The following is a 24,510-nucleotide window of genomic DNA, read 5'->3' as shown; positions in this document are numbered from 1 at the left end:
TGGTCAGTGCCAGAGGTCTCAAAGACGCTGATCTCCAGATGGGGTTCTGATTCTCACGTCCGCGGCTCCTACACATTTATTCCTGATGGTGTTGATGGTGTGAAAGCACACAAGGCATTAGCGTCACCTCTTCTTCCTAAAGATGAATCCAGAGGGAGGAAGGTAACCTCCTTATAACTTGTTTAATTGTTTGAATATATGTATAATTTTTTTTTATTTATATAGTACAAAATATAAGGAGTCTTTAGTAGAATTGGATATATATTTTGTTTTTCATAACTTATGATTATTACAAACAAACAGCTATATATTAACCAGTGTTATTTTACTATTATTTATACATTATTGCATTTATTAATATTAATATTTTCTTTTTATATTTTTTATTTGATTTATTTCAATATTTTCTTTTGTAGTTGTATATATTCTGTTTAGCTTTATTTTTATTACTTAAGTTTTAGTACTTTTAGTACATCAGCTGATTTTATAGCAATTAGCTGCCAAGGTGACATTTCTAAATTTTCTTTTAACTTTTATAATTTATTTTATTTCAGTTTTTTTACAGTGAATGAAAAATATTACTGTTTTAGTTTTAACAATAAAAACACTGATATCCACATTCTGATGTAAATTGCAATAATGGAAAAAGACAGTTTCGAGCAGTGATGAAGTTAATAACAAATTGATTGTATTTCTCTTTGTTTTTGAAGCACCTTCAGGTGTTGTTTGCTGGTGAAGCTACACATGAGAACTTCTACACCACGACCCATGGAGCGTATCTCACAGGGGTCAGAGAAGCAGAACGACTTATAAGCTATTACGCTGATTGAGCATGAGGTCCCAAAGAGAGAACAACATATACTGGTTTCATAAAGATAACATTTTATGAATGTGTAACATTTCATTCATTCATTCCTCTCACACCCTACAGACTTGCACAAGTTTGGTGTTTGAACGACCCATAAGTAGTTTACAGCTGCCTGACAAACATCATTAACTGTGAGTGTTAACATCCAGCTGGTCAGAGTACCTAACCATACATATATCTATCCTGTTAATTGTTAAACATCTCTGTGTTGTACATGTGGTACTGGTGAATAAATATTATTTCCCAATCACCAAGTAATGTTAAATAATATTTTTTTAAAAATGGAATATGATTCCATTCATTCAAGTAAATGGGTGGTTGGTTCTTAATCTGTAATATGCATACAGTGCTCTCAGGTGGTATGCAGCATGACCCATGACAATTTAATATTGATCAACATAAAATGTAAAGAACTTCTGATTTTGTTTGCAATGACGCAGTGCCTTGATTTAAATGAATTGTTTATCTGGGAATATCTATATTTGTTAATTTAAATAAATAAACTATACTGCAAATCAAACGTTCGGACATTCTTTCTCATTCCTTATTATTACTATTTTCCTCATTTATTATTTAGAATAATGAAAAAGTCATTAAAACTATTAAATAATATATACAGGCTTGTTAAAGCTGTTCTTCCACCAGAGATAGTAGTTGCCACAAACAGTTTAATCTTGGAAGTGACAAAACTTGAATAGCCTTTGAAAAACAGATTGAAACAAATATTTAAACCGATAGAATTACCTCAGACACCTCAAAGTACAACAGAGCAATGTTTACGAATAAATTCTAACAAATATATGAATATGTCTAATATGTGACCCTGGAGCACAAAACCAGTCTTAAGTCGCTGGGGTATATTTGTAGCAATAGCCAAAAATACATTGTATGGGTCAAATATTTTATATTTATGCCAAAAATTGTTAGGATGTTAAGTAAAGATCATGTTCCATGAAGATATTTTGTAAATTTCCTACTGTAAATATATTAAAACTTAATTTTTGATTAGTAATATGCATTGCTAAGAACTTCATTTGGACAACTTTAAAGGCGATTTTCTCAATATTTAGATTTTTTTGCACCCTCAGATTCCAGATTTTCAAATAGTTGTATCTCGGCCAAATATTGTCCTATTGCCTGCAAATGCCACAAATCTCAAACAGATTCTCAGTTCTCTCATTCATGAAAGCTTTAGCACTACAGAAATCAATACAGTTACATAAAAGAAGAACGTTACATAAAAATACAGAAAACTAATTTCCATAATGGTTATTTTATAGGAGTATGCATTAATCTTACAATTTTTTTGTGTTGATTATTTTAACACGTTTTGTGTCATTTTGAGTACATAACTGACACAAATTGTGTAACTATAACACATTAGTGTTTTAAGAGTGTATAGTTTATTTATTTATGTAGTTTAATATTTAGTTAGTTTAGTTCAGGGGTCACCAAACTTGATCCTGGCGGGCCAGTGTCCTGCAGAGTTTAGCTCCAACTTGCCTCAACACACCGGCCTGGAAGGTTCAAGGTGTGTTTAATCAGGGTTGGAGCTAAACTCTGCAGGACACCGGCCCTCCAGGACAGAGTCTGGTGACCCCTGGTTTAATTAGTTAATTTGGGGGTTTGGCCAAGTGTTATTTTTTAAACATTTCTTTAGGCCTAGTTTTAATGTGTGTATAATTCTTTCCTAAACAAACATTTATTTGGAAGTTATTATAATAAATATAATAAAATATTAACATTGCTGTCTTCACACTGTCACTACTATCGAGGTGGATGTAGGCCTATAGAAACAGTAACGTGTGTTCCTTCATGTAGTTTCATTGGGTAGCAAAACATTTTATTATCATGCAGCCTTAAAAGTGCAAACGAGAGAACGTCACCCTGCGTGGGCTACTATATAATATAAATCTTCTTCTGCCATTGGATGTTCCATGACCGCCTGATTATGTAAATAATGATATATTGTAAGGAATACAAAGGTCAGGTTTTACAGGTTTCTAAGCACGGGTACATAAAGGAGCCTCTTTTAGGGCACAGTGCATTACTCTCTTATCTCCTGTGCAGCTTTTGTGCCAGAGTTGCTATTTTTTCTTACAACTACATTTACACATTTTCAGCTTTTCTCTCTCTAAACAGCTCAACAAAGCAGCAAGAATGAGCTCTTGTTCTGGACCAGAAGATGCTAAAGTGGTAATTGTAGGTTCAGGTTTTGCAGGGTTGGCCGCTGCAGCTACGTTGGTGAAGGCAGGATTTGAAAATGTCCTGGTTCTTGAGGCGAAGGAAAGAATTGGAGGTCGAGTGCACACCACTAAACCCTTCACCGAGAACATAATCGAAGTTGGAGCAAACTGGATCCACGGACAGAAAGGAAACCCCGTTTAAGATTGCGAAAGAGGAGAACCTGCTATCTGAGGGACCTGCTTCCAAAAAGTCCCGTTCTGTAACCCCTCAAGATTACGTTTTCAAAGAAGATGGGAAGCAGGTCTCCACAAAACTTGTAGATCAGGTGTGTTCAGACTTCAGCAATCTCACCGACAAAGCTTTTGATGATGAACTTAAGCGTGATGGAGTGAAAGCACACAAGGCATTAGCGTCACCTCTTCCTCCTAAAGATAAATGCAGAGGGAGGAAGGTAACTTCTTAATAACTTGCACAAGTGTTTGATTGTTCACATTATATACACACATTTATTTTTTATCTATATACAATATATTCATATATATATATGTGTGTTCAAAATATAAGGACTCTTTAGTAGAATTTGATATCTATTTTGTTTTTCAGTGATGATTATTATAAGAAACAGCTATAATAGCCAGTGTTATTTTAGTATTATTTAATTTTTTTGTATTATTATTTCGTATTTTCTTTTATATTTGTATATATTCTATTTAGCTTTATTGTTATTATTTAAGTTTGAGTAATTTTAGTACTTCAACTGATTTTATAGCAGTTAGCTGCCAAGGCAACATTTCTAATTTTCATTTATGTTATTCTTTTCACTTTTACCATTTATTTTTTGTTACATATTCTGATGTAACGTGCAATAGTGAAAAAGATCATTAGCAGAATGCATTTTACAAATTCAAGCAGTGATGAAGTTAATAACAAATTGATTGTATTTCTCTTTGTTTTTGAAGCACCTTCAGGTGTTGTTTGCTGGTGAAGCTACACATGAGAACTTCTACACCACGACCCATGGAGCGTATCTCACAGGAGTCAGAGAAGCAGAACGACTTATAAGCTATTACGCTGATTGAGCATGAGGTCCCAGAGAGAGAACAACATATACTGGTTTCATAAAGATAACATTTTATGAATGTGTAACATTTCATTCATTCATTCCTCTCACACCCTACAGACTTGCACAAGTTTGGTGTTTGAACGACCCATAAGTAGTTTACAGCTGCCTGACAAACATCATTCACTGTGAGTGTTAACATCCAGCTGGTCACAGTACCTAACCATACATATATCTATCCTGTTAATTGTTAAACATCTCTGTGTTGTACATGTAGTACTGGTGAAAAAATATTATTTCCCAATCACCAAGTAATGTTAAATAATATTTTCTAAAATTAAAGATGATTGCATTCATTGAAGTAAATTAATTAAATGAAGTAAACCAGTGGTTCTTAATCTGTAATATGCATACACTGCTCTCAGGTGGTATGCAGCATGACCCATGACAATTTAATATCGATCAACATAAAATGTAAAGTACTTTTGATTTTGTTCACAATTGTCTGCAATGACACAGTGGCTTGATTTAAATGAACTTTTTATCTGGGAATATCTATATTCGATCATTTCAATTAATAAATTACTGCCAATCAAACGTTTGCACATTCTTTCTCATTCCTTATTATTACTATTTTCTTTGTTTATTATTAGCTATCATAATAGAAAAGTCATTAAAACTATGAAATAACACACTGGGGACTGGGGGGATATGTAATAACCAATGAAAATGAAACAAATTAAAGCTCTTATATTTGAGTTTTAACCAGCAGGCGTCACCAGTAGCGCAAATTTAAATCTTGTAAATAAATGTATACATACACACAATTTATATTAGCCAACAACATGCATTTAAAGACATTTAGATAAAAAAATTAATCTCACGAGAAACAAATGCAGTTGTATTCAATACTCTTATTATGAAAAATCACGTACTTCCGGGGGTTTATTATTCTCTTTCGGCCGCTTGCTTCACACTGCTGCAGACGCCGGTGATTCGGGAATAGGATCATGAATTAGGGGAGAACTGGAGGAGTAATAAAGAATATTTAACAAAAGGTGAGACAATAAACACACTGTATCGTAATAAATGTGCTAATGTTACTTACATTTATCTCTGTGAATCACTTGTGGATTTCGTTCAAAAGTGTTTTGATTGGAATGCAGTAATTAGCCGGATGATACAACAGCTTGTCTGCAGTCTCACATTTAACATTCACTATCAGTCGAAAATGAGTTAAACTCCTTTCGGTTTGGATCCAAATAACCTAAACTGAGCTGTTATACTAAACTGACGAGTCTCGTACTAGTTTGCAGCTTTAGCTTTGCACAACTAACGTTAACCTGAGCTGATCTCATTACACACACTACTAAGAAGGTATTATTTTTGTAATCTGTGTTTTATATATTTGTATATTCATGAGAACTAAGCACGTGTATTGTATAGAAAATACGTTTACTAGTGTATATAGTATAAGTTGTTAAATGTCTACGACGTAATTGTACTGTTTGAGTTGCCTTTATACTGTATATATTGTAGTATGTGCTATTACAGTGATAAGAATCAAAATGAGAGCTGAAATACATAATGAATTCAAGAATAATGATAATTATTATTTTTTAAAAATCATAAATGATTAGAGATGCGACTTACATCAAAAATGGCATGAGAAAGTCGCTCCGCCTTCTGTAAACACCTACGTGTTCATTTCCAATAGCACCGGAGTTGAGATCTCTTCCCTTTCTTTTTCACTCTCTTGTCATCACTTACTAGGTATCTTCATTGAGGATGATCACCACTCTCCTGTAAGCAGTTCTCCAACCTTGAAAAGCTTAAGATCTGCAGTCTGCACCAACAACAGCCTTCAACAATGGAGATGTTCCAGAATCCTCAGAGACCTTCTAGGAAGTTGTTTCCGTTTGCTTTCATCGCAGTGTGGCTTTTCGTTACCATTTCCTCTGATGAAGATTACTACAAGCTGCTAGGTATTTCAAGAGAGGCCAGTACTCGTGAGATTCGGCAGGCTTTCAAAAAGCTTGCTCTCACAATGCATCCGGATAAAAACCCGGTGAGTAGCTTTATTATGGCATAGCAGCCAGACATGTGTGTCTTCCTTCATTTGTGACACTCCAAGAACGCTGATATTGTCTTTTTAGAATGATGCAACGGCCCACGAGAAGTTCTTGAAGATCAATCGGGCCTACGAGGTGTTAAAGGATGAGGACTTGAGGAAGAAATATGACAAGTATGGAGAGAAGGGCCTGCAAGATGAACAGCAAGGAGGAAGATATGAAAGCTGGAACTATTACAGATATGATTTTGGTAATTGTATTCTCTATGCTATGATATGTTTGGATGTTATTTCACGGTACAACACAGAATAGGTAGAAAGATATGTCGTACTTATCTTTATGCTGGAGGAAAAACCATGCAACTGTGTTTTTCAGGAATTTATGATGATGATCCAGAAATTACTACACTAGACAGAGGGGACTTTGGTAAGCGATGATCTTAAATCATTCAGATTATGAGTTTATTTTGGATTTCTACACAAACTGAGAAAGCATTTTGTATGCCGGATTGAATCTAACAAAAACATATTCTAAAAAAAAAAAAAGTGATTGTGACATGTGGCCAAGTATAGTAACCCATACTCAGAATTAGTGCTCTGCATTTATCCCATCCAAAGTGCACACACACACAGCAGTGAACACACACACACACACACACACACACCGTGAACACACACCCGGAGCAGTGGGCAGCCATTTTTGCTGCAGCGCCCAGGGAGCAGTTGGGGGTTCGGTGCCTTGTTCAAGGGCACCTCAGTCGTGGTATTGAAGGTGGTCATATTATACCCCAAAATCAAAAGACAAAAATGAAATTATATTTTGCATAAAGTAAATTAAATTTTTTGCATTGTTACATTATTTTCATGACAAGCACATTTTCCTCTAAATTATCGAAATTATGCATTCAGGCATTTACTGTTTAATTTAAATTGTTTTTTTTTTTTGCAATTTTATTTACTGTCATTAGCAATTTTCATTATATTATTATCATAACAGAGAAACCTTTTACTGTACAGAAGCAAAAAAAATTATTTAGCAAAAATTAAACCGTATAATAAACATGATTGTATAAACATAATTGTACTTTATAAATAGTTTTATAATTCTAATAATAGTTCTAATCATTCTATAATAGTGTAAAAAATATAATACTCTGATAATAATATTAATAATACTCTGTAATCTTTTTTTTTTTACATGGCTTTAAGGAGTTTGAGATTTTTTTTGTTACTTGATGATGGCAACTGGAGGGGAAATCTGCTTAATATTTCTAAAAAATAATGCAAGAAAATACAAAAAGGCTAAACGTTTTCTTTATGCACAATTTATTTTATTCTTTTTATTTTTTTGTTTTTACATTTGGAGTGAGATATGACCTGAAAATTTCTTGTCAGGTTTCTTTAATCCCACCAATCGTGTCTTTTTAGCTGATCCTATAGTATTCAAATGGAGGCCTAACCTGTTTTTTTCCAATGGTGGAGTGTTGTGACACCAGTTTTGTCTTTTTCCACAGATGCAGCTGTAAATTCTGGCGAGGTCTGGTTTGTGAATTTCTATTTCCCACGCTGCTCGCACTGTCACGATCTTGCCCCCACGGTACGTAACCGTTTTCTCCTTCTCTTAGTCACTTCCTCCTCACACCAGTTAGGATTGTTAAAGTTACCGTAGGTTATTTGACTGAAATGTGATGCACCCCACAGTGGCGGGAGTTTGCTAACGAAATGGATGGTGTGATTCGAATCGGCGCTGTGAACTGTGGTGATAATGGCATGTTGTGCCGTAGTAAAGGCATCAACAGCTACCCCAGCCTCTATGTGTTCAGAGCGGGAATGGTGAGAACATTCTGCCTTTATCAGCATATGATACATAATGTATGTTTAATGGCTGTAGTGATCCTAAAATATAAATGTAATCATGCCAACAGAAGCCAGAGAAATACTATAGAGACAGAACAAAATCAAGCCTGACCACATTTGCAATGCAGTTTGTGAAGAGCAAAGTAACAGAACTATGGCAAGGTATTCAATTTTGGCGTGACCATTTACGTTTTATTTTCTTTCAATCTAGAAATAAAAAAAATTTTTTTTTTTAAATAAATGTAAAATATTTTTTAGTTCATGCAACTGCTGTCATTAAAGCAAAAGGTAGCTGTACTAAAAAATAAATTAATGCTAATTAATAAAAAAATAAAAGAAAAATTGTGTATTTATTAAGGGAAATACTTATCTGCCACTACTTATTCATTTTGTGTTATTTGGTGTAACGATAACTTTTTAGATTCTTTTGTAACATTTGTAAATATTATTAGGTGTTTACTAACGATTCATCTCTAAATAAAAAAAAAAGTGACTTTTTTTTATTAAAGTTTAATGCAAAAAAATGGTAACGTATTTATACAAAGTATTAATATAATATAAAATTATAAAGTATTTTATATTGTACTGTCTTTGTTGAAAATTGTATGTACATTTTTTTTCCCTTTTTTAGGGAACATTTTTAATGAGATTGATCGAGCATTTGCCGAAAGAATCGGCTGGTTGATAACTTTCTGCGCTGACACTGGGGGTGAGACAACTACTAAAGCTTAATGTTAGAATTGCAAACCCATAATGTACATTATTGTTTCTCCTCTATGCCCCGCCTTTCTGAAACGCGTCGATTTTTACAAAGCTCATCGTTCTAAAAAGCCATATTTTTTTTTTACAGATTGTCTGGAACCTCAAACAAGGCTGAAGCTTGCTGGAATGTTGGTAAGCATTAAGCTGATCATGTTTCACCAAATTCAATTTCAGTGTCTCATGTCTCAAAGCATTTAAAAACAGATTGTCTTGTGAGCAAGAATGAACATTGTAACCTATCCTCCACTTGTTTCTCTTTACAGAATGGTCTCGTCAATGTAGGATGGATGGATTGCTCCAAACAGGCAGATCTGTGTGACAGCTTTGAGATCACCACTAGCACTACTGTCCTCTTTCCCCCTGGCAGTTCCCTTGCTCAGAAAGGCAGCTTAATGGTAGGGACCTTATATATAAATATGCATCCTGTCCAGTTGTTTAAGGAATAGTTCACCCAAAAATGAAAATTTGCTGAAAATTTACTTGCCTTCAGGCCATCCAAGATGTAGATGGGTTTTTTTAATCCGAACAGATTTGGAGAAATTTAGTATCACATCACTTGCTCATCAATGCATCCTCTGCAGTGAATGGGTGCCGTCAGAATGAGAGTCCAAACAGCTGATAAAAACATCACAATAATCCAAGTAATCCACACGGCTCCAGTCCATCAGTTAACATCTTGTGAAGTGAAAAGCTGCATGTTTGTGAGAAACAAATGCTGAAAACGCTCTTTTTAGTAATGCTAATTTTCTCCAAATTTGTTCCAATGAAGAAACAAACTCGTACATCTTGGAGGGCCTCGGGGTGAGTAAATTCTCAGCTATTTTTTTGGGGGTTGAGCTATTCTTTTAAATGTGCTAATCTAATAGGCTGGTTTTCATTTTGATTTTATTAACCTTGCAGTTTATCCAGAGTTTGGATACTAAAGAAATATATGCACAAGTGTTGCAGCATCTGCCTGACTTGGAGATTCTTACAAAGAGCAGCTTTGAGGTAAGACTCCAAGTGACTTTATCATGAACATCATATGTTTGCCCTCATGCTGGACCACACCCAGCACTTCCTGCAGAACCACTGTTTACACAGTAACTGACATGCTGCATAAAATATGATCGCGTGGCATAAAATGTCATTAAAGATATCCTACTTATTTTTAATGATGTTTTTTCTGACTTTGTCATTTCAGCATAAATTGGCTCATCACCGATGGCTCATCAGTTTCTCCTTTGTACAAAATGATCTGGCATCACATGAATATAAAAAACTCAAAGCTCTTCTGAAAGGCTCTCACATACAGGTTCTTGATTTATATTATTTTACTTTATTTATTTTGATGTCCCTGATTTTATTTAGATCACTCAAAATATAAAAGGATTTAATTTACTCACCCTCATGTTGTTCCAAACCTGTAAGCCTGACTTTCAATCATTAAAACACAGGAGAAATTGTCCAAAAAGCACCATGTAGGTAGTTCATATGACTTGCATGCAATATTGTTTTGAAGCTGTACGATATTTAGTTTGTTTCTTAACTCTAAACACAAAGTTTCCTTGTCGTATTGGACTGCTTTAGTGTACTTTTTGGTGCTTTTGCCAATTTTTTGAGGCCAACATGAGAGCAAGTGAAACTACAGAACTTTTGCTTTTTTTAACATTGTTTTACACAGTACATAGGTCATATGACTTCTGGAATATGGTGCTGTTATGTTGGATTAATTGTGTTTATCTGTTTGCACAGGTGGGGAAGGTGGACTGTGTCGCAGATTCAGAGCTGTGTGCTTCTCTGTATATACAGAAGCCCTGTGTGGCTGTTTTTAAAGGAGTTGGAACTCATGACTTTGAGATTCACCATGGTGAGTTTGTAAAGGCTTTAGTAAGACTTAAGTGTTTTGCATCTAAATAACAAACAAAAAATGCTTTTTACCATCTGCATGAATTCTCAAATACAATGCATATTTATACTAATATATTATGTTGTCATAAAAATAGAATTGCATATGAAAAGGGCAGTAATATACGTTACCATTCAAATGTTTGGGGTTGATTGCTTTTTTTTTTAAGTATCTTCTGCTCAACAAGGCTGCATTTATTTGATAAAAATTCAATAAAAATAGTTAATTTTAACATGTTATTACAATTTAAAAGAACAGTTTTCTGCTTTCTGAGTTTTCTGCATCATTACTCCAGTCTTCAGTGTCACATGATCCTTCAGAAATCACTCTGTTCTGATTTTCTGCTCAAGAAACATTTCTTATTATTTTCAATGTTGAAAACAGTTGTGCTGCTGAATGTTTTTGTGGAAATCATGATAACATGAAACCATGAAAGAGCAGCTATTATTTTAAATAGTTTTTTGTTTTTTTTGCAACATTATAAATGTCTTTATTTCACTTTTGATCAGTTTGATGCATCATTTCTGAATAAAATCTTTCTGACCCCAAACTAGGGTAAAGGTCAAATGTGGTTGACCTTCACACCCTAAATGGCTAAAAATGGCTTTTAAAGTTCTTCACTGTAGGAAAGCAGCATCAGAGGGTTAAAAGACATTTAGGTTCAGCCAGTAACACTACAACCTGTAAACATAGATCTAAATTGATGAAATTTAGTTTGGTATTGCTCTGAAATTGGTCTAAAATGCATTCTGATGCCAGTTACTCTTTTTAAATCTCCAGGTAAGGATGCCCTGTACAATGTTGTGGCCTTTGCAAAAGAGAGTGTGAATGCCCACGTCACCACGCTGAGGCCTGAGAACTTCCCCAGCCATGAGAAAGAGCCCTGGCTGGTTGATTTCTTTGCACCTGTGAGTTGTTACATCTAAACCTCTCTGTTAAATCTCTGCTGAAGCCTCTGTTTGAGTGCTAATGGTTATCTGCTGAGCACGTACTTACATTGCCATGGTAACTTCCCGCTGATGGTCGATTCATCAAGCTCAGGAGGGTGAGAAATGATCTGCGGAGGCAAGCACAGTGAACATCACTGCCACAGTGTGAAGTCAATACAATTAAAAGGATAATTTGAAAATAAATCTTTAAAAATAATTATGGGTAATTATTCTGTGCCGCAGTGGTGTCCGCCATGTCGAGCTCTTCTCCCCGAGTTGAGAAAAGCCTCCGTCCAGCTCTTTGGACAGCTGAAGTTTGGGACTCTGGACTGTACTGTGCACGAGAGGCTCTGTAATATGGTACTGAGATATTATTATTATTATTATCAATAATTGTAATAATGCTTTTTATTGTCTTTATATAATATTAAAATAACTGATTAATAATACGTAATTATTAATAATTTATAATATTTCTATTACAGTAATTATATGTATCAGTGTGTACAGATTTGTTTACAGAAGTATCATAAACTTATGCCACAGGAAACCACAGCATTTGACTTGTTGCTTAAAGGTGAAGTGTATCATTTCTGCAGCACTAGTAGCAAAAAATAAAATTTGTTTTTATAAAAATATGATTATAATAAGTAGAAGGATTATAATTAGTTTGATTCATTATTTAATAATATTAATATTATTATATATTAATATTATTAAAATAATGTAATAATAATAACATATTATTAGTAATTATTATACGTGTAATTTCTGCACCACTAGCAGCAAAACTACAGAAATAATAACAATAATCTTGCATTGTACTGCGAAAGAGATAGTCCTGCCTTACACTGTCTTTGTCTGTTTATATTTAACTTAGTATTATTTTAGACTTTGATTTTACATAAATAAGCTGATTTTACCAGAGCATGAATGTTCAGGTGAGAGCTGGTTCTCATCTCTTGCATCTTTCCCTTCTTCAGTACAACATTCATGCATATCCAACAACTGTCATCTTCAACAAGTCTAGCATCCATGAGTATGAAGGCCATCATTCTGCAGACGGCATCCTGGAGTTTATAGAGGTGAGGCACAGAATACAGTTACACTTACTCATATCCTCATAATCCATACAGTATACACACATTATATACAGTACCTGTTTAGATGTAATAGATGATTGTGTGTTCTGCAGGACCTGGTGAACCCTGTGGTGGTGACTTTGACCTCAGAGTCATTCCAGGAGCTGGTGGAGAAACGCAAGTCCTCAGAGACGTGGATGGTGGATTTCTATGCTCCATGGTGTGGCCCCTGCCAGGCCCTACTGCCAGAGTGGAGGAAAATGGCACGGGTATCTGCTCTCATTATATTACACTGATACTCCATCTGAGTGTTAAAGGAGTCATATGACGTTGCTAAAAAGAACATTATGTTGTGTATTTGGTGTAATGCAATGTGTTTATGCGGTTTAAGGTAAAAAAAAAAACACATTATTTTCCACATACTGTACATTATTGTTTCTCCTCTATGCCCCGCCTTTCTGAAACGTGTCGATTTTTACAAAGCTCATCGTTCTGAAAAGCAGAGGGGTGCTGTGATTGGCCAGCTATCCAGTGCGTTGTGATTGGCCGAATACCGTGAAAGCCGATCCGGCGATCCACAGCGCAAAGTTGATGTATTTCCTCAGCGACCAGCACGGATCAGCTGTAGGCATGACGAAGAGTATATCGTCCTCTTTTGGAAGGCCAAACAAAGTAGTTTCGCTTTCACACAGAGAAACAGTGTCTCCACGGCATGGCGGCGGCGGCAACAACAATACTACAGCGAGAATAAAAGTTACGCCTTCTTTCTTTGCGTGAACATTTGGGCGGCGTTATGCAAATCTTCCCACATCGTGACGTAGACATGTGGGGGCGTGTTTAAACGAGGTGTTTTAGGAGGGCGTGGACAAGTCTTAACTTTTATAAAGAATATCTCTTTGGGTTTGAGACTTTAGTCTTTGCAACTTTAGGGATCTTATCTATACACGAACAGCTTGTAACACTCCAAAGAGAAAGGACAATTTGAAATTGCATCATATGACCCCTTTAAAGCATTACCTTTTTCCTTGTTATTACCGTTTTTTTGCATTGTAAATTATCTCAATGTAATCGCCCTTATTACATAAACGGCTGTCAACAAATGTTTGATTTAATAATTTGTGGTAACTAAGGCCATTGTGCACTTTAATTTGTAATGACAATTCTTAAGACATTTTGCCAAAATGTAATGCAGTCACTAAAGATGCCATGAATCAAATTACATTTGAGGAACTGTGTATGAAACAAAGTGCAATGAAAAAAGCTCATAATTATCATCAAAAGATCATAATTCATACAAAGTTTAATCAGTTTTAAATGTTAAATTCTTGAATATTCAAATGAAATCCAGTTTTAAGAACAATATTGTAATTAATATTAGTTATTATTATTATAGTTATTGTATATATTTTATAATTAAGCAAGCATATTATACATACACAAACAGACACACAGTATATTTATATAATTTAATTAGATTTTCTTTTTAATTAAGCTTTGGACAAAATCTATCATAATATGCTCACATTCAATATAAAATATATTATAATAATAATAGTAAATAAATATTACAATTGGACTGGATTTTAAAAATCTGAGAAGAAAGTCGACCTAATATATGTAGATTTCTTTATTTTAATATTAAAATATTTTATGTTAATGTTTAGGTTTAAGAAAAATATTTGATGATATATTATTTAGTGTTTGATATATTACTCTGTATTATTTTAGTGTCATTGAAATACCATTATTCATTTTAATTTGAAAGGTTTAGTAATTTTGTTGTGTGTTTGTATGTATGTATGTATATATAGTTTTTATTCATTTTTTATTTCAGCTTTACTTTTAGTTATTTCAGTACACTAAATTCTAAAATTAGAAATGTTGCTTTGGCAGTATAATAACCATAACAGCCCATATCATTTTAACCTGTGCAATATTTATTTTGCAAAGCCTTAAAGAAACTCAGTTTAACTGTTTCTAAGTTCTGTGTGAGTAAATGATTTTTTCTTAAAGTGTACTTGTATTAAGCTTACACTTTATGCAATTTATTGCAGTCATTTGACACTTAATCCCTTGCAGAAATGTCATGATCGTGACAACCTTATTGCTGTGTCTGTTCTAGATGCTGAGTGGGATTGTAAACGTGGGAACGGTCGACTGCCAGAAACACCACTCATTCTGCCAGGGCGAGAATGTGCGCGCTTACCCAGAGATCCGCCTGTTTCCTCAGAACAGCAACCGCAGGGACCAGTACCAGTGCGTGTTTCGTACATTCTGTAACTCAAACACAAAATTACACACACCGGTTCAACAAGTTAAGTGTTTCTCTTTCACTGTTAACAGGAGTTACAATGGGTGGCACCGGGATGCCTTTTCACTCAAGACTTGGGCCTTGAGGTGAGCTGAGATAATTCTCACGAAGTATTCGCCAACTATGTGAACTATTTTATAGGTAGTTTTCAGTATTTGCATCATGCAAATAGTGATTCTTACACAAAGCACACAACCGACTTGACTCAACTCATTTCAGTAGAGAGTTCGATGCTGTTTTATGCTTTGTTTTTGTGGCTTTCTTTCTTTCTTTCTTTCTTTTTTAAATTATAAATCAGTCACTTTTGGTTTCATTTCTTTAGGATGCTATCTATGTAGGAAAAGCTATTTTGCATCTTGTACCCTCTAACTCATGGACCCTTTTGTCCATAGCTCTCTGCCTCGTGCCTCAGTGGATCTGTCACCTGAGGACTTTAAGAGAAAGGTTTTGGGAGGGAAGGATCACTGGGTGTTGGATTTCTACGCCCCATGGTGCGGCCCATGCCAGCAATTTGCCCCTGAGTTTGAAGTTCTTGCCAGGGTAAGACAAATTAGCGAAGACATCAGCTGATCTCAGCTGGTGTTTGCAATGGTTCTAACTTTTTTTTCACAAAGATTTCTGCTGCTTTGCAAGCATTGGCATTTCCTTCAGGAAATGCAAATATAGCTGCAAATGCTTTTTTAACAGCTTGGGGCGATGAGAGGAGTGCATACAGTGCTTCAGCCAATCACATACATTCTTTTCTTTTTAATGCTGCCAAGTAGTTTTACTGTGTACTGTGAAGACTAAAAGTTAGCTGTAAATAATTGTTAAACAACAGAATTTCATTAACCATGATTCTGCAAAGAAATCTGACAAATTAAAGAATAGTCAAGTCCTAATATCAATACGTTAAAAAAAAAATGAATTTATCAATTGCAGTGCTTCATGTTATTAAACTGTCTTTTGTCAAATACTTTTTTGCTTCGTGTAAATATTTGTAATGTACCTCAACCCAGCTGGTTGGTTTGGTTTATGGCTGCTTCAGCGAAGACTTCTTTCAAATCCTTAAAATGAATGAGAAAAATCCTTTTAGTTTGCACGCATGCACTTTTTGTAGTCCGGTGTATCTGTAATCTTATCTATCCTTATCTTAGTTCTTATTTAATTCCTAGTTCTAGTTTTTATTTACGTTTTAGTAGCTTGTTTAATCTGTGTTGTCATGTTTGGTCTTGTAGTCTGGTGTTGTTTTTATGCAGCACCACGGTCTTGGAGGAATCTTTATTCATTTACATGTTGTATATGGTTGAAATTACAAAACAATCTATTGTGACTCTGACTCGAGGCTGCTGAAAACTTGGGCGAAAACACTGTTGCACTCTATTGAAGCCCAAGATTCTCATTGGACCATTCTTAAATTATGCTGGAGAACATGATAATCAGGTTTTATTTGCATGAGCTTCAGAGCTGCTTCACTAAAGTAAAAGGGCAATTCAGTTAGGCTTTTCACTCTAATTGTTGTGCATTTGTTATTAAACATGCGATTTAAAAAATGCAATTGTAATAAAGCAACACATGTGCATTTGCACTGGCTCTCACCTGGCTTCAGTCAGTGCAGGTGCTGTGCTCATGTTTAGTTCAGCAGCATCAGTCACCTGTTCCTCCTCCTGCAGATGATGAAGGGAACTGTGCAAGCTGGCAAAGTGGACTGTCAAGCACACTACCAGACCTGCCAGAGTGCCGGGATCAAGGCTTACCCCAGTGTCCGATTCTACCCCCACCTGGGCACCACACGGGTGCGACACAAGTGCTGGCCATCCTATTGTTCCAGGTGCTCTCTGAGTTATTTCTGTACCTATTCTAACCGATACCTTTATGTCCAACCTGTTTTAGCGAGATCAAGGAGGAGAGCATATTAACAGCAGAGACGCCACAGTCATCGCAGATATTCTCCGACAGAGACTCCAGCAGCTAGCATTACTGGGAAAGTCCTCCAAACTTAAAGTAAGTTAGACAGTTATGATTTTTAATGTTTTTGAAAGAGCTCTCTTATCCTTACCAGGGCAGCATTTATTAAAATTACAGTAAAAACAGTAATATTGTGAAGTACTACTATTACAATTTAAAATGATGTTTTCTGTTTTATTATATTTTAAAATGTCATTTCTTTCATGGATGGCTGAAAACATTTTGATATAATATATGGAAATCATAATACATTTTTTTGTATTCTTCAGAAAATGCAAGATATTTCAGTTTTTTTTTTGTTTTCTTTACGGCTGCTTAAATACGGCTACTTTGGTCAAATTTTGGTCAATAGTAACATCACAATAAACATGATTACTTTTTGACTTTGCCACAAAGCTGTTTGCACCGTGCTTTATTTTGGTGTGTCAATCTATTAAATTACTTGGTATATGAGATTGTGATCTGCACTCACAAAAGTAGTCTTCTTTTTAGCGTTTATTTTACATTAATCACCAATAGGACAAAATACAAAAACAAACGTTTTGGCTCAAGGCAATTCAATCCCTCCACCCACTTTTTAAATCATTAATTATCATCATTAATTAGCCAATGTTCAATCACTAAAAACACACATATTCCGTTTAAACACTGGACAATTTCCATTCGCATACAACACAAATCTTCACATCCACCAATACATTGCATAATATACCCCTGACTAGAACATGAATTACATACAATCCCATATTTATTACAATTATACAATAGTTTAATTAATAAACAATCATCAGCATCTACTACCCGAATTCAAATAAATGCTAAAAAGAAGAATACTTTTGTGAGTGCGGATCATATAATAAATACTTGTTGACTTTGGAAATATCTTGCATTTGATTTTTTTAACTTTAACAGTGGATTTGTAAAAAGAAAAATAGCAATTAAAAAGTTGACATTTATTAATGTTGATTGAGTTTGCTGCCTTTACTATAAATCCAGCTCAGAGCAGCTTGGTTCACATTAAATGCAACAAACTTGATCTTTTTATGTGCTGTGAGTTTAATGTGAAAAAAAAAACGAGAGCATCCTTATGAAACAGTTTTATGAATATTTTGATTTCATAATTGTTGGAAGCCAGAATCCAAATTGGAAATAAAAACCACCCAGGCCTACTTCAAAACATTTTGTTGCATCTTTTTTGTGTATATCCCTACAGGATGAACTATAGGACACATCTTGAGATCCACAGAAGCTGCTGTATGTGGAGCGGTGAGAGTGATGGGAGAAAACGCACACTCATGAACTCACTTTGGTGAGCGCGAGAGATTTGTTTGAGTTTGTTTACTGCCAAATGGACTGTAGAAAGGAGCAGCTTCACCTCAACTGCTTTAGAGGAGGGAATCAGGGGCCTGTACCATGAAGCCGGATTAGCTGGCTAGCCAGGTAAGTTTCAGTTTAGTTTGCACCAATCCTGGGTTTTAGGAACCATGAAAGTGGCTTGGCTTTTAGTGGTGTTCATTGCCATGGTAACTTACACTCCACGGCTAACCTGCTCCGGGGGAAGGTTACGTTCTGAGTTAGAGATCTCAAACTGAAATTGGACCAATCAGCTGTGAGAAGTGACACATGTCTGACACAAAAAAGTCACTCCCCCAGTTTCTCTTGCTCCAAATTAAAGGTCACTAGTACTAAAAAAAAAATTGGCTGGCTTTAATTATAATTACGGAGTTATTTTATATGATTTATATTATTATTAATCCATTACACACAAGCAATTTTAGTTTATCAGTTATTATAAATCATTTATTTTAAATGAATGTTAATATATACAGATCGTATGCCATATAAATAAGCTGTAGAATCAATAGATAACGCTTTTTAAAAATTACTACGTGACCTTACATGTTCGAGTCTCTATCGCTGTATGTTTCCAACTATATAAACGAACTTAACAAGTTTCACTTGTGACTGAGCAAGATCATTTCTTTTATTTGTCCTCTTTCATGAACAAGTACTTTCTTCATTGTAAATGCATTTAAATTCATAATTCTTCAATCTCTTAACCTTTCGCAAAACCTTTAACCTTTAACCAAGGCTCGTGATTGGCTGTTCGCCAGTGATGTCACACATTCATGAGCACGTGAACTCAGGATCTTTCATGAACAAGTACTTTCTTCATTGTAAATGCATTTAAATTCATAATTCTTCAATCTCTTAACCTTTCGCAAAACCTTTAACCTTTAACCAAGGCTCGTGATTGGCTGTTCGCCAGTGATGTCACACATTCATGAGCACGTGCTCCACAAACTCAGGATCAAAGCCTGAGTTGATAAAGAAAGTTGATGATCAGCATCATGGTACCAACAAAGCCGGATTGGAGTGGTTTGGTTTTGTCAACTCGAAACGAATCCTGTAACTCTGAATTTGTTCATCTACCGTCATGGTACAGGCCCCAGGACTCAACAGACACCTCTAAATGTGTTACTGATGCAGAAGAGGTCACCACAGTGCAATTATTTACGATTCTCTAATCTATGAATGTACTGTCAAGTAGTGTCTTCATTTCCTCACACAGACTGTATTTAAGACTGTAACAATAGATGCATTTTCTCACAGCTGCTCCATTCTGAATTGGATTTCTGTGATTAAATGGTCTGGTTAAATACAAAGGAATTGTATTTTACTTGGCAAATGAATTTTTTTTTTATGTGCTTCTAGAAGACATTTTAGTTCTGTCAAAGTTGCCAAAACTATCATGTAGTTTATCAAACCAAATTACTGTAGAAGCATAAAACTACACTGGCTATAGATGAAATCTGTGGTTGAATTTGTTTTCTGCTGTTTTTATGTTTTATTTGTTTTCTTTTAATGGTTTTAGTTTCTAGCAGGTATATTTGTTCTCAGAGATTCGTTGTAGAATACGTTTTTTTTTTAACTTGGTTTACTGATATTTCTGTATTAAAGGTGTGTGAATGTTCTCCAGGTGGCCACTAAGAGGCGATGATTTAACATCAATGGCTTCAAGTCCTCATAGGCCTGTGCAGTGACATGTTGGCAGTCATTGTCATGGATATTCACTATTGTTTTGTAGAAATAACAGCTATTAAACATGACACAATTCCGGTTTATGCTGAACACTGCTTTCTGATATTTTGCTACTGAGTTGTCACAATTCTATAAAGCACACATCAACTATATTTCTAATATTTCCTGAGAAAACAGGATAAATATTGTTACAGCGTTCTAATGATTACTTTAAGTTGTGAAGTGGGTCAACTTATAAGGTTATCAGTAAGAATGTAATTTTTATGACCCTTTATCACTCTCTTTGAATTAAACGGGCCTTCCCTCCCCTTATTTGCACATTTTCCTTTTAAGATTTATGTAAATTGATTTTTTGCATATGAAACGTCCGGCACGAAGGGGTCAAGGTTTAGCTGGTTAGCATTATTATTATAATTTTTTTTTGCTGGTCAAAAGTTTGGAATATATATTTTTTAATGTTATTGAAAGAAATCTCTTCTGCTCACCAAGGCTGCATTTACTTGATCAAAGACAGTAATATTGTGAAATAATTGTAAAATAAAAAAAAAAAACTACTTTAAAATTAAATAATATTTTAAAATGTTATTCATTCCTGGTATGTTAAAACTACATTTTCAGTAGCCTTTGTCACATGTTCCTTCAGATATCATTCTAATATGCTTATTTGGTGTTGAAAACAATTGTTGCTGCTTAATAGTTTTTTGTGGAAATCGTGATACGCTACCATTTCAAACGTTTTTTTTTTTTAAAAGAACTTTATACTCTCAGCAAGGATGCATTAAGTTAATCAAAAGTGACAGTAAAACCTATATAATATTACAAGACATATGTATTTCAAATTAATGCTGTTCTGAATTTCCTATTCATCAAACAATTTTAGAAAAAATATATCATGATTTCCACAAAAATGTATAATAAAAACATTAAAAATTGAGTACTAACAACAATTGATAATAATTTAACTGTTTTCTTAAGTATCATGTGACACTGAAGACTGGAGTAATGGCAGCTGAAAATTTATTTTACTTAAATGTTTTATTTAAAAAAATGTTCATATTAAATACGGTCTGCCAGTGCCTGATTTATTTTTGAGGTTTTGAGGACCTCATATTTTTCCCTGTATGCTACCTTTGACATTACAACTCAGGATAGACTGCTAGAGAAAGCTTTGAGTTGGCGTAGTCATGAGATCCCATCAGCAAAGATGACATCAAGCAGGTCCTGTGCTGAGCTGAGACGAATGGGAAAGCTAATGGTTATTTCTGCCCAGGTATTCTAGACCTACTTATTTGGGTTTTGATCGTCAGCCTGAAAACTCCCGCACCTCTCTATTTGTTCCTTCATCTCCACAGGGGCCCACGCGGCCGAATTGCCGCCTCCAGTCCAAGTTCATCCAAACTTCCTCCATTTTAGCAAGGGAGAGCAGAAAGGAAGGGTTCAAAGGGCCCGGTGGCCCTGTACGCAGATGTTAGGAGGATGTTCAGGGTCTGTGGCAGCACATCAAACCTTTTTCTTCCCCGTGTCAGTCCGTCAGGAGCTCCCTTCATAGTGCACAGTGTGTGTCCTGGCATGGGCGCTGGAACAGGGCTCACCCCCGTGGCCACTGCCTTGGCCTCTCTCATTCGGGCGCTGGAAGAAAATCCCTCAGCGGCGTGACCCCAGCGTACCCCGCTAACCGCCGGGTCCCATCCAGCGCTTATGAAATCATGGGTAACGCGCAGGGTGGGGAGAAGGCCATAAAAAAGCAGCACACCCCAAATTAAAGCAAGGTTCAGTAGTAATTGTTCAGGGTCATTTTGACTATTAGAGAACATTAGAAAGGAATCATGGGAAGCGTGTGAACGTCCTGCCCAGGTGAGGCAGCGTTCCCAGAGCTGCGGTTGCCCTGGTGATTCCTGGGGAACTGGGAGACCCTGCGGGATCGCTGCGCGTTTATTTTCTTTCATCCCACCTTGGGGCCGCTGGACAGGCTCTCTCGGCTGGCAGTGCTTTTCCCAGTTCTGGCGTCAGCGCGTTGTAGCACCTTGTAACCACAATGTGGTTTTTACGAGAGGAACTCGAGTTCACGGAAAACACACACTATATGCTTTTAAAAACCAACGTCATTTTGGACAATCATAAAAATGTGTTTTGAAATTTATACCCTGATTAAAGTTTTATACTTTTTTTTAATTAAATATCACACCAAAATAATACATTTTCTTTTTCTTTTTTTTTATTGACTTGGTTCACGTAGTCTTATTTTGCTGCGGTTGACGTTCACACACATTAGAGAGTCGGGGGAAAGGCTTTATGAAGCCCATGTGACAACCGTAATGATTTTTCTCCATCAGGTGCACAACTCGTGTTAAACGACTATAAAGCTCCCTAATGACTATAAATTCAGATGCACATACGGACTGGGGGAAGGTTTTGTAGATGGGTTGATGGCATTATTCTTTTTTTCATCTATTATTTTATTCAGAAATTCATACACATAATTTTTTATTGTAAATATGTTTTCAAAGTCTGAATTAAAATTCATTTTAATGTTTTTAATGGGGTTTAAAGTAAAAAAACAACAACAAAAAAACAGGTGATGTAACTTCACAGAGATTTTAATAAAACAAACAGGTTCATAATTTAAAATAAATAAATAATAATAGCTAACCTGTCATTTTATTCCTTAAAAATATTTTGTTAACTATTTATTATTATTATTATTATTATTATTATATCTGTTATTCAAAAATAATACAGAGAATCTTTTACTGTAAATGTTATCAATGTCTGAACTAAATTTATTTTTAGATATTTAGTTGGGTTTAAAGTAAAAAAATATCTAGGTGGTGTAACTTCACAAGAGATTTTAATAAAGCAAACAGTTTCAGAACTTTAAAAAAAAAAAAAAACACAATAATAACAAACTTTGAAAGTAGTTTGTTATTCCTTAAAAATATTTTGTTAGTTATTTATTATTATTAAAAAATAAGCTCAGTGAAAAAATCTGCTCTGTGCGTAGTATATGCAGTCCTTTTAAAGTAAATATGGCTAGCTCCCTCAGTCTGAAAAATTAATCATATTATTATTAATTTTAAAAGTCAAGATGCTTATTTCTTTTTACATTTGAATGCTTGAAAACATAATTAAGATGTGCTCATAAATCAGTATTCAGTGTAAGGAAAACATTTCATTATTAATATTTTACTTGACTACTATAAAACTGTAAATAACTATAAAAAATAAATTAATAATTGTTGAAAATGGTATAAATGTTTTTTTTTTAACTATGACAACAACGTACAAATACAAAAAATATGGTGCATCCGTTTTAAACTAGATTTTTAAAATATCGCTGGCATCCTTATTTGTTACTGAAATTTTGCCCAAATGAAATGTGTATACAAATGTTTCCAAAATATTAATAAAACATGTTAAAAGTAGAATTTTCAGCTCTTTGAATTAAACAAGAACTCCAAACCCATTAAGTCCAATCATCTCCTGTTTGATGTGTAAAAGTCTTTGGTGTTAATGATTAAGTAAATAAGATGCCCAACCGGTAGAGCACTTATTTGTCCAGACAATGTAAACGTGATAATTGGGGTTTTGTGATCAAGTTTTCTAAAGTACATCTGTCCTGTGTGATTGGCTTTACAGAACATCCAAAAGCAAATCCGAAAGCTTGCAGCTGTTTATCATTGCAGAGATCTTATGATAACAGATTGGTCTGCAAGCACACACAGTCCTCAAAACCTCAAGGCAGGTATTTGAGCAAATTAGTGTTGACTTTTCCCTTGAGAGGAAAAGGTTTGCTTACAGGTAATTAATCAATTAGTATACAAAGTTAATATGAAAAATGCAAGACGAAGCGTAATAGTTGAATTGTGGGAGTCTTGGAGAATGTGGTGCTCAGAGGGAATCTAGTGTGAAGAGAAACACTGCTGCAGGAACCATGACCAATCCCTTCGAAATGGAAGTTAAACCCCTCACCTGGTCCACTGCTGCAGACTGTAATGGTTTAAAGGACCTTTTCACCCAAAAATTATAATATATGTGACCTCAAATGACATCTGCCAGCTGGTTATCAGGGAATATTGATCTAAATTCGCTGTCAGATGACTTCAGAAGGTTTTAAGGCTCAGAAGGCCTTAATACATATATATATATATATTAGCGCTGTCAAACGATTAATCGCATCCAAAATAAAAGTTTTTGTTTACATAATATGTGTGTGTATTGTGTATATTTATTATGCATATATAAATACATACACACACATGCATGTATATATTTACAAAAAATATGTTAAGTTTATACATTTAAAATATTTATATATATATATAATATAAATTATATGAATATAAATATATACATTGGAATATTTTCAAAATACATACTGTATGTGTGTGTGTGTGTGTGTGTGTGTGTATATATACATAATAAATATACACAGTACACATACATTATGTAAACAAAAACTTTTATTTTGGATGTGATTAATCGCGATTAATCATTTGACAGCACTAG

The 24,510-nt window shown here is 34.8% G+C and overlaps 1 protein-coding gene and 1 pseudogene across 2 annotated transcripts; both read left to right on the top strand.

The window, feature by feature from the left end:
* Positions 1-856, top strand: part of LOC107698999 (peroxisomal N(1)-acetyl-spermine/spermidine oxidase-like) — a 9,263-nt pseudogene extending 8,407 nt beyond the window's left edge.
* A 4,211-nt stretch (positions 857-5,067) lies between these two features.
* On the top strand, positions 5,068-20,418 carry LOC107699025 (dnaJ homolog subfamily C member 10-like). 2 transcript variants are annotated; one of them, XR_001635411.1, is made up of 24 exons: positions 5,068-5,173; positions 5,889-6,183; positions 6,272-6,437; positions 6,563-6,613; positions 7,701-7,783; positions 7,888-8,019; positions 8,112-8,205; positions 8,675-8,752; positions 8,894-8,937; positions 9,069-9,200; positions 9,706-9,795; positions 9,989-10,099; positions 10,540-10,654; positions 11,474-11,601; positions 11,866-11,982; positions 12,606-12,707; positions 12,818-12,973; positions 14,827-14,960; positions 15,048-15,101; positions 15,408-15,555; positions 16,668-16,790; positions 16,888-16,998; positions 18,176-18,271; positions 19,943-20,418. XR_001635411.1 is itself a non-coding variant. In XM_016500186.1 (23 exons), the coding sequence occupies exons 2-23, from the start codon at positions 5,986-5,988 to the stop codon at positions 18,185-18,187; spliced, it is 2,379 nt and encodes a 792-aa protein (XP_016355672.1). In that variant the 5' UTR covers positions 5,069-5,173; positions 5,889-5,985; the 3' UTR covers positions 18,188-18,594. The 2 variants fall into 2 exon arrangements, 1 of the variants encoding a protein (XP_016355672.1); XM_016500186.1 differs by lacking the exon at positions 19,943-20,418 and having other exon boundaries at positions 5,069-5,173; positions 18,176-18,594.
* Positions 20,419-24,510: the final 4,092 nt, after the last annotated feature.

This window comes from Sinocyclocheilus anshuiensis, unplaced genomic scaffold, assembly GCF_001515605.1.
Source record: "Sinocyclocheilus anshuiensis isolate Anshui unplaced genomic scaffold, SAMN03320099.WGS_v1.1 scaffold18, whole genome shotgun sequence".
Lineage (NCBI taxonomy): Eukaryota > Metazoa > Chordata > Actinopteri > Cypriniformes > Cyprinidae > Sinocyclocheilus > Sinocyclocheilus anshuiensis.
The sequence above is the reverse complement of the archived record's forward strand: the minus strand, read 5'-3'. Positions and strand labels throughout refer to the sequence as shown.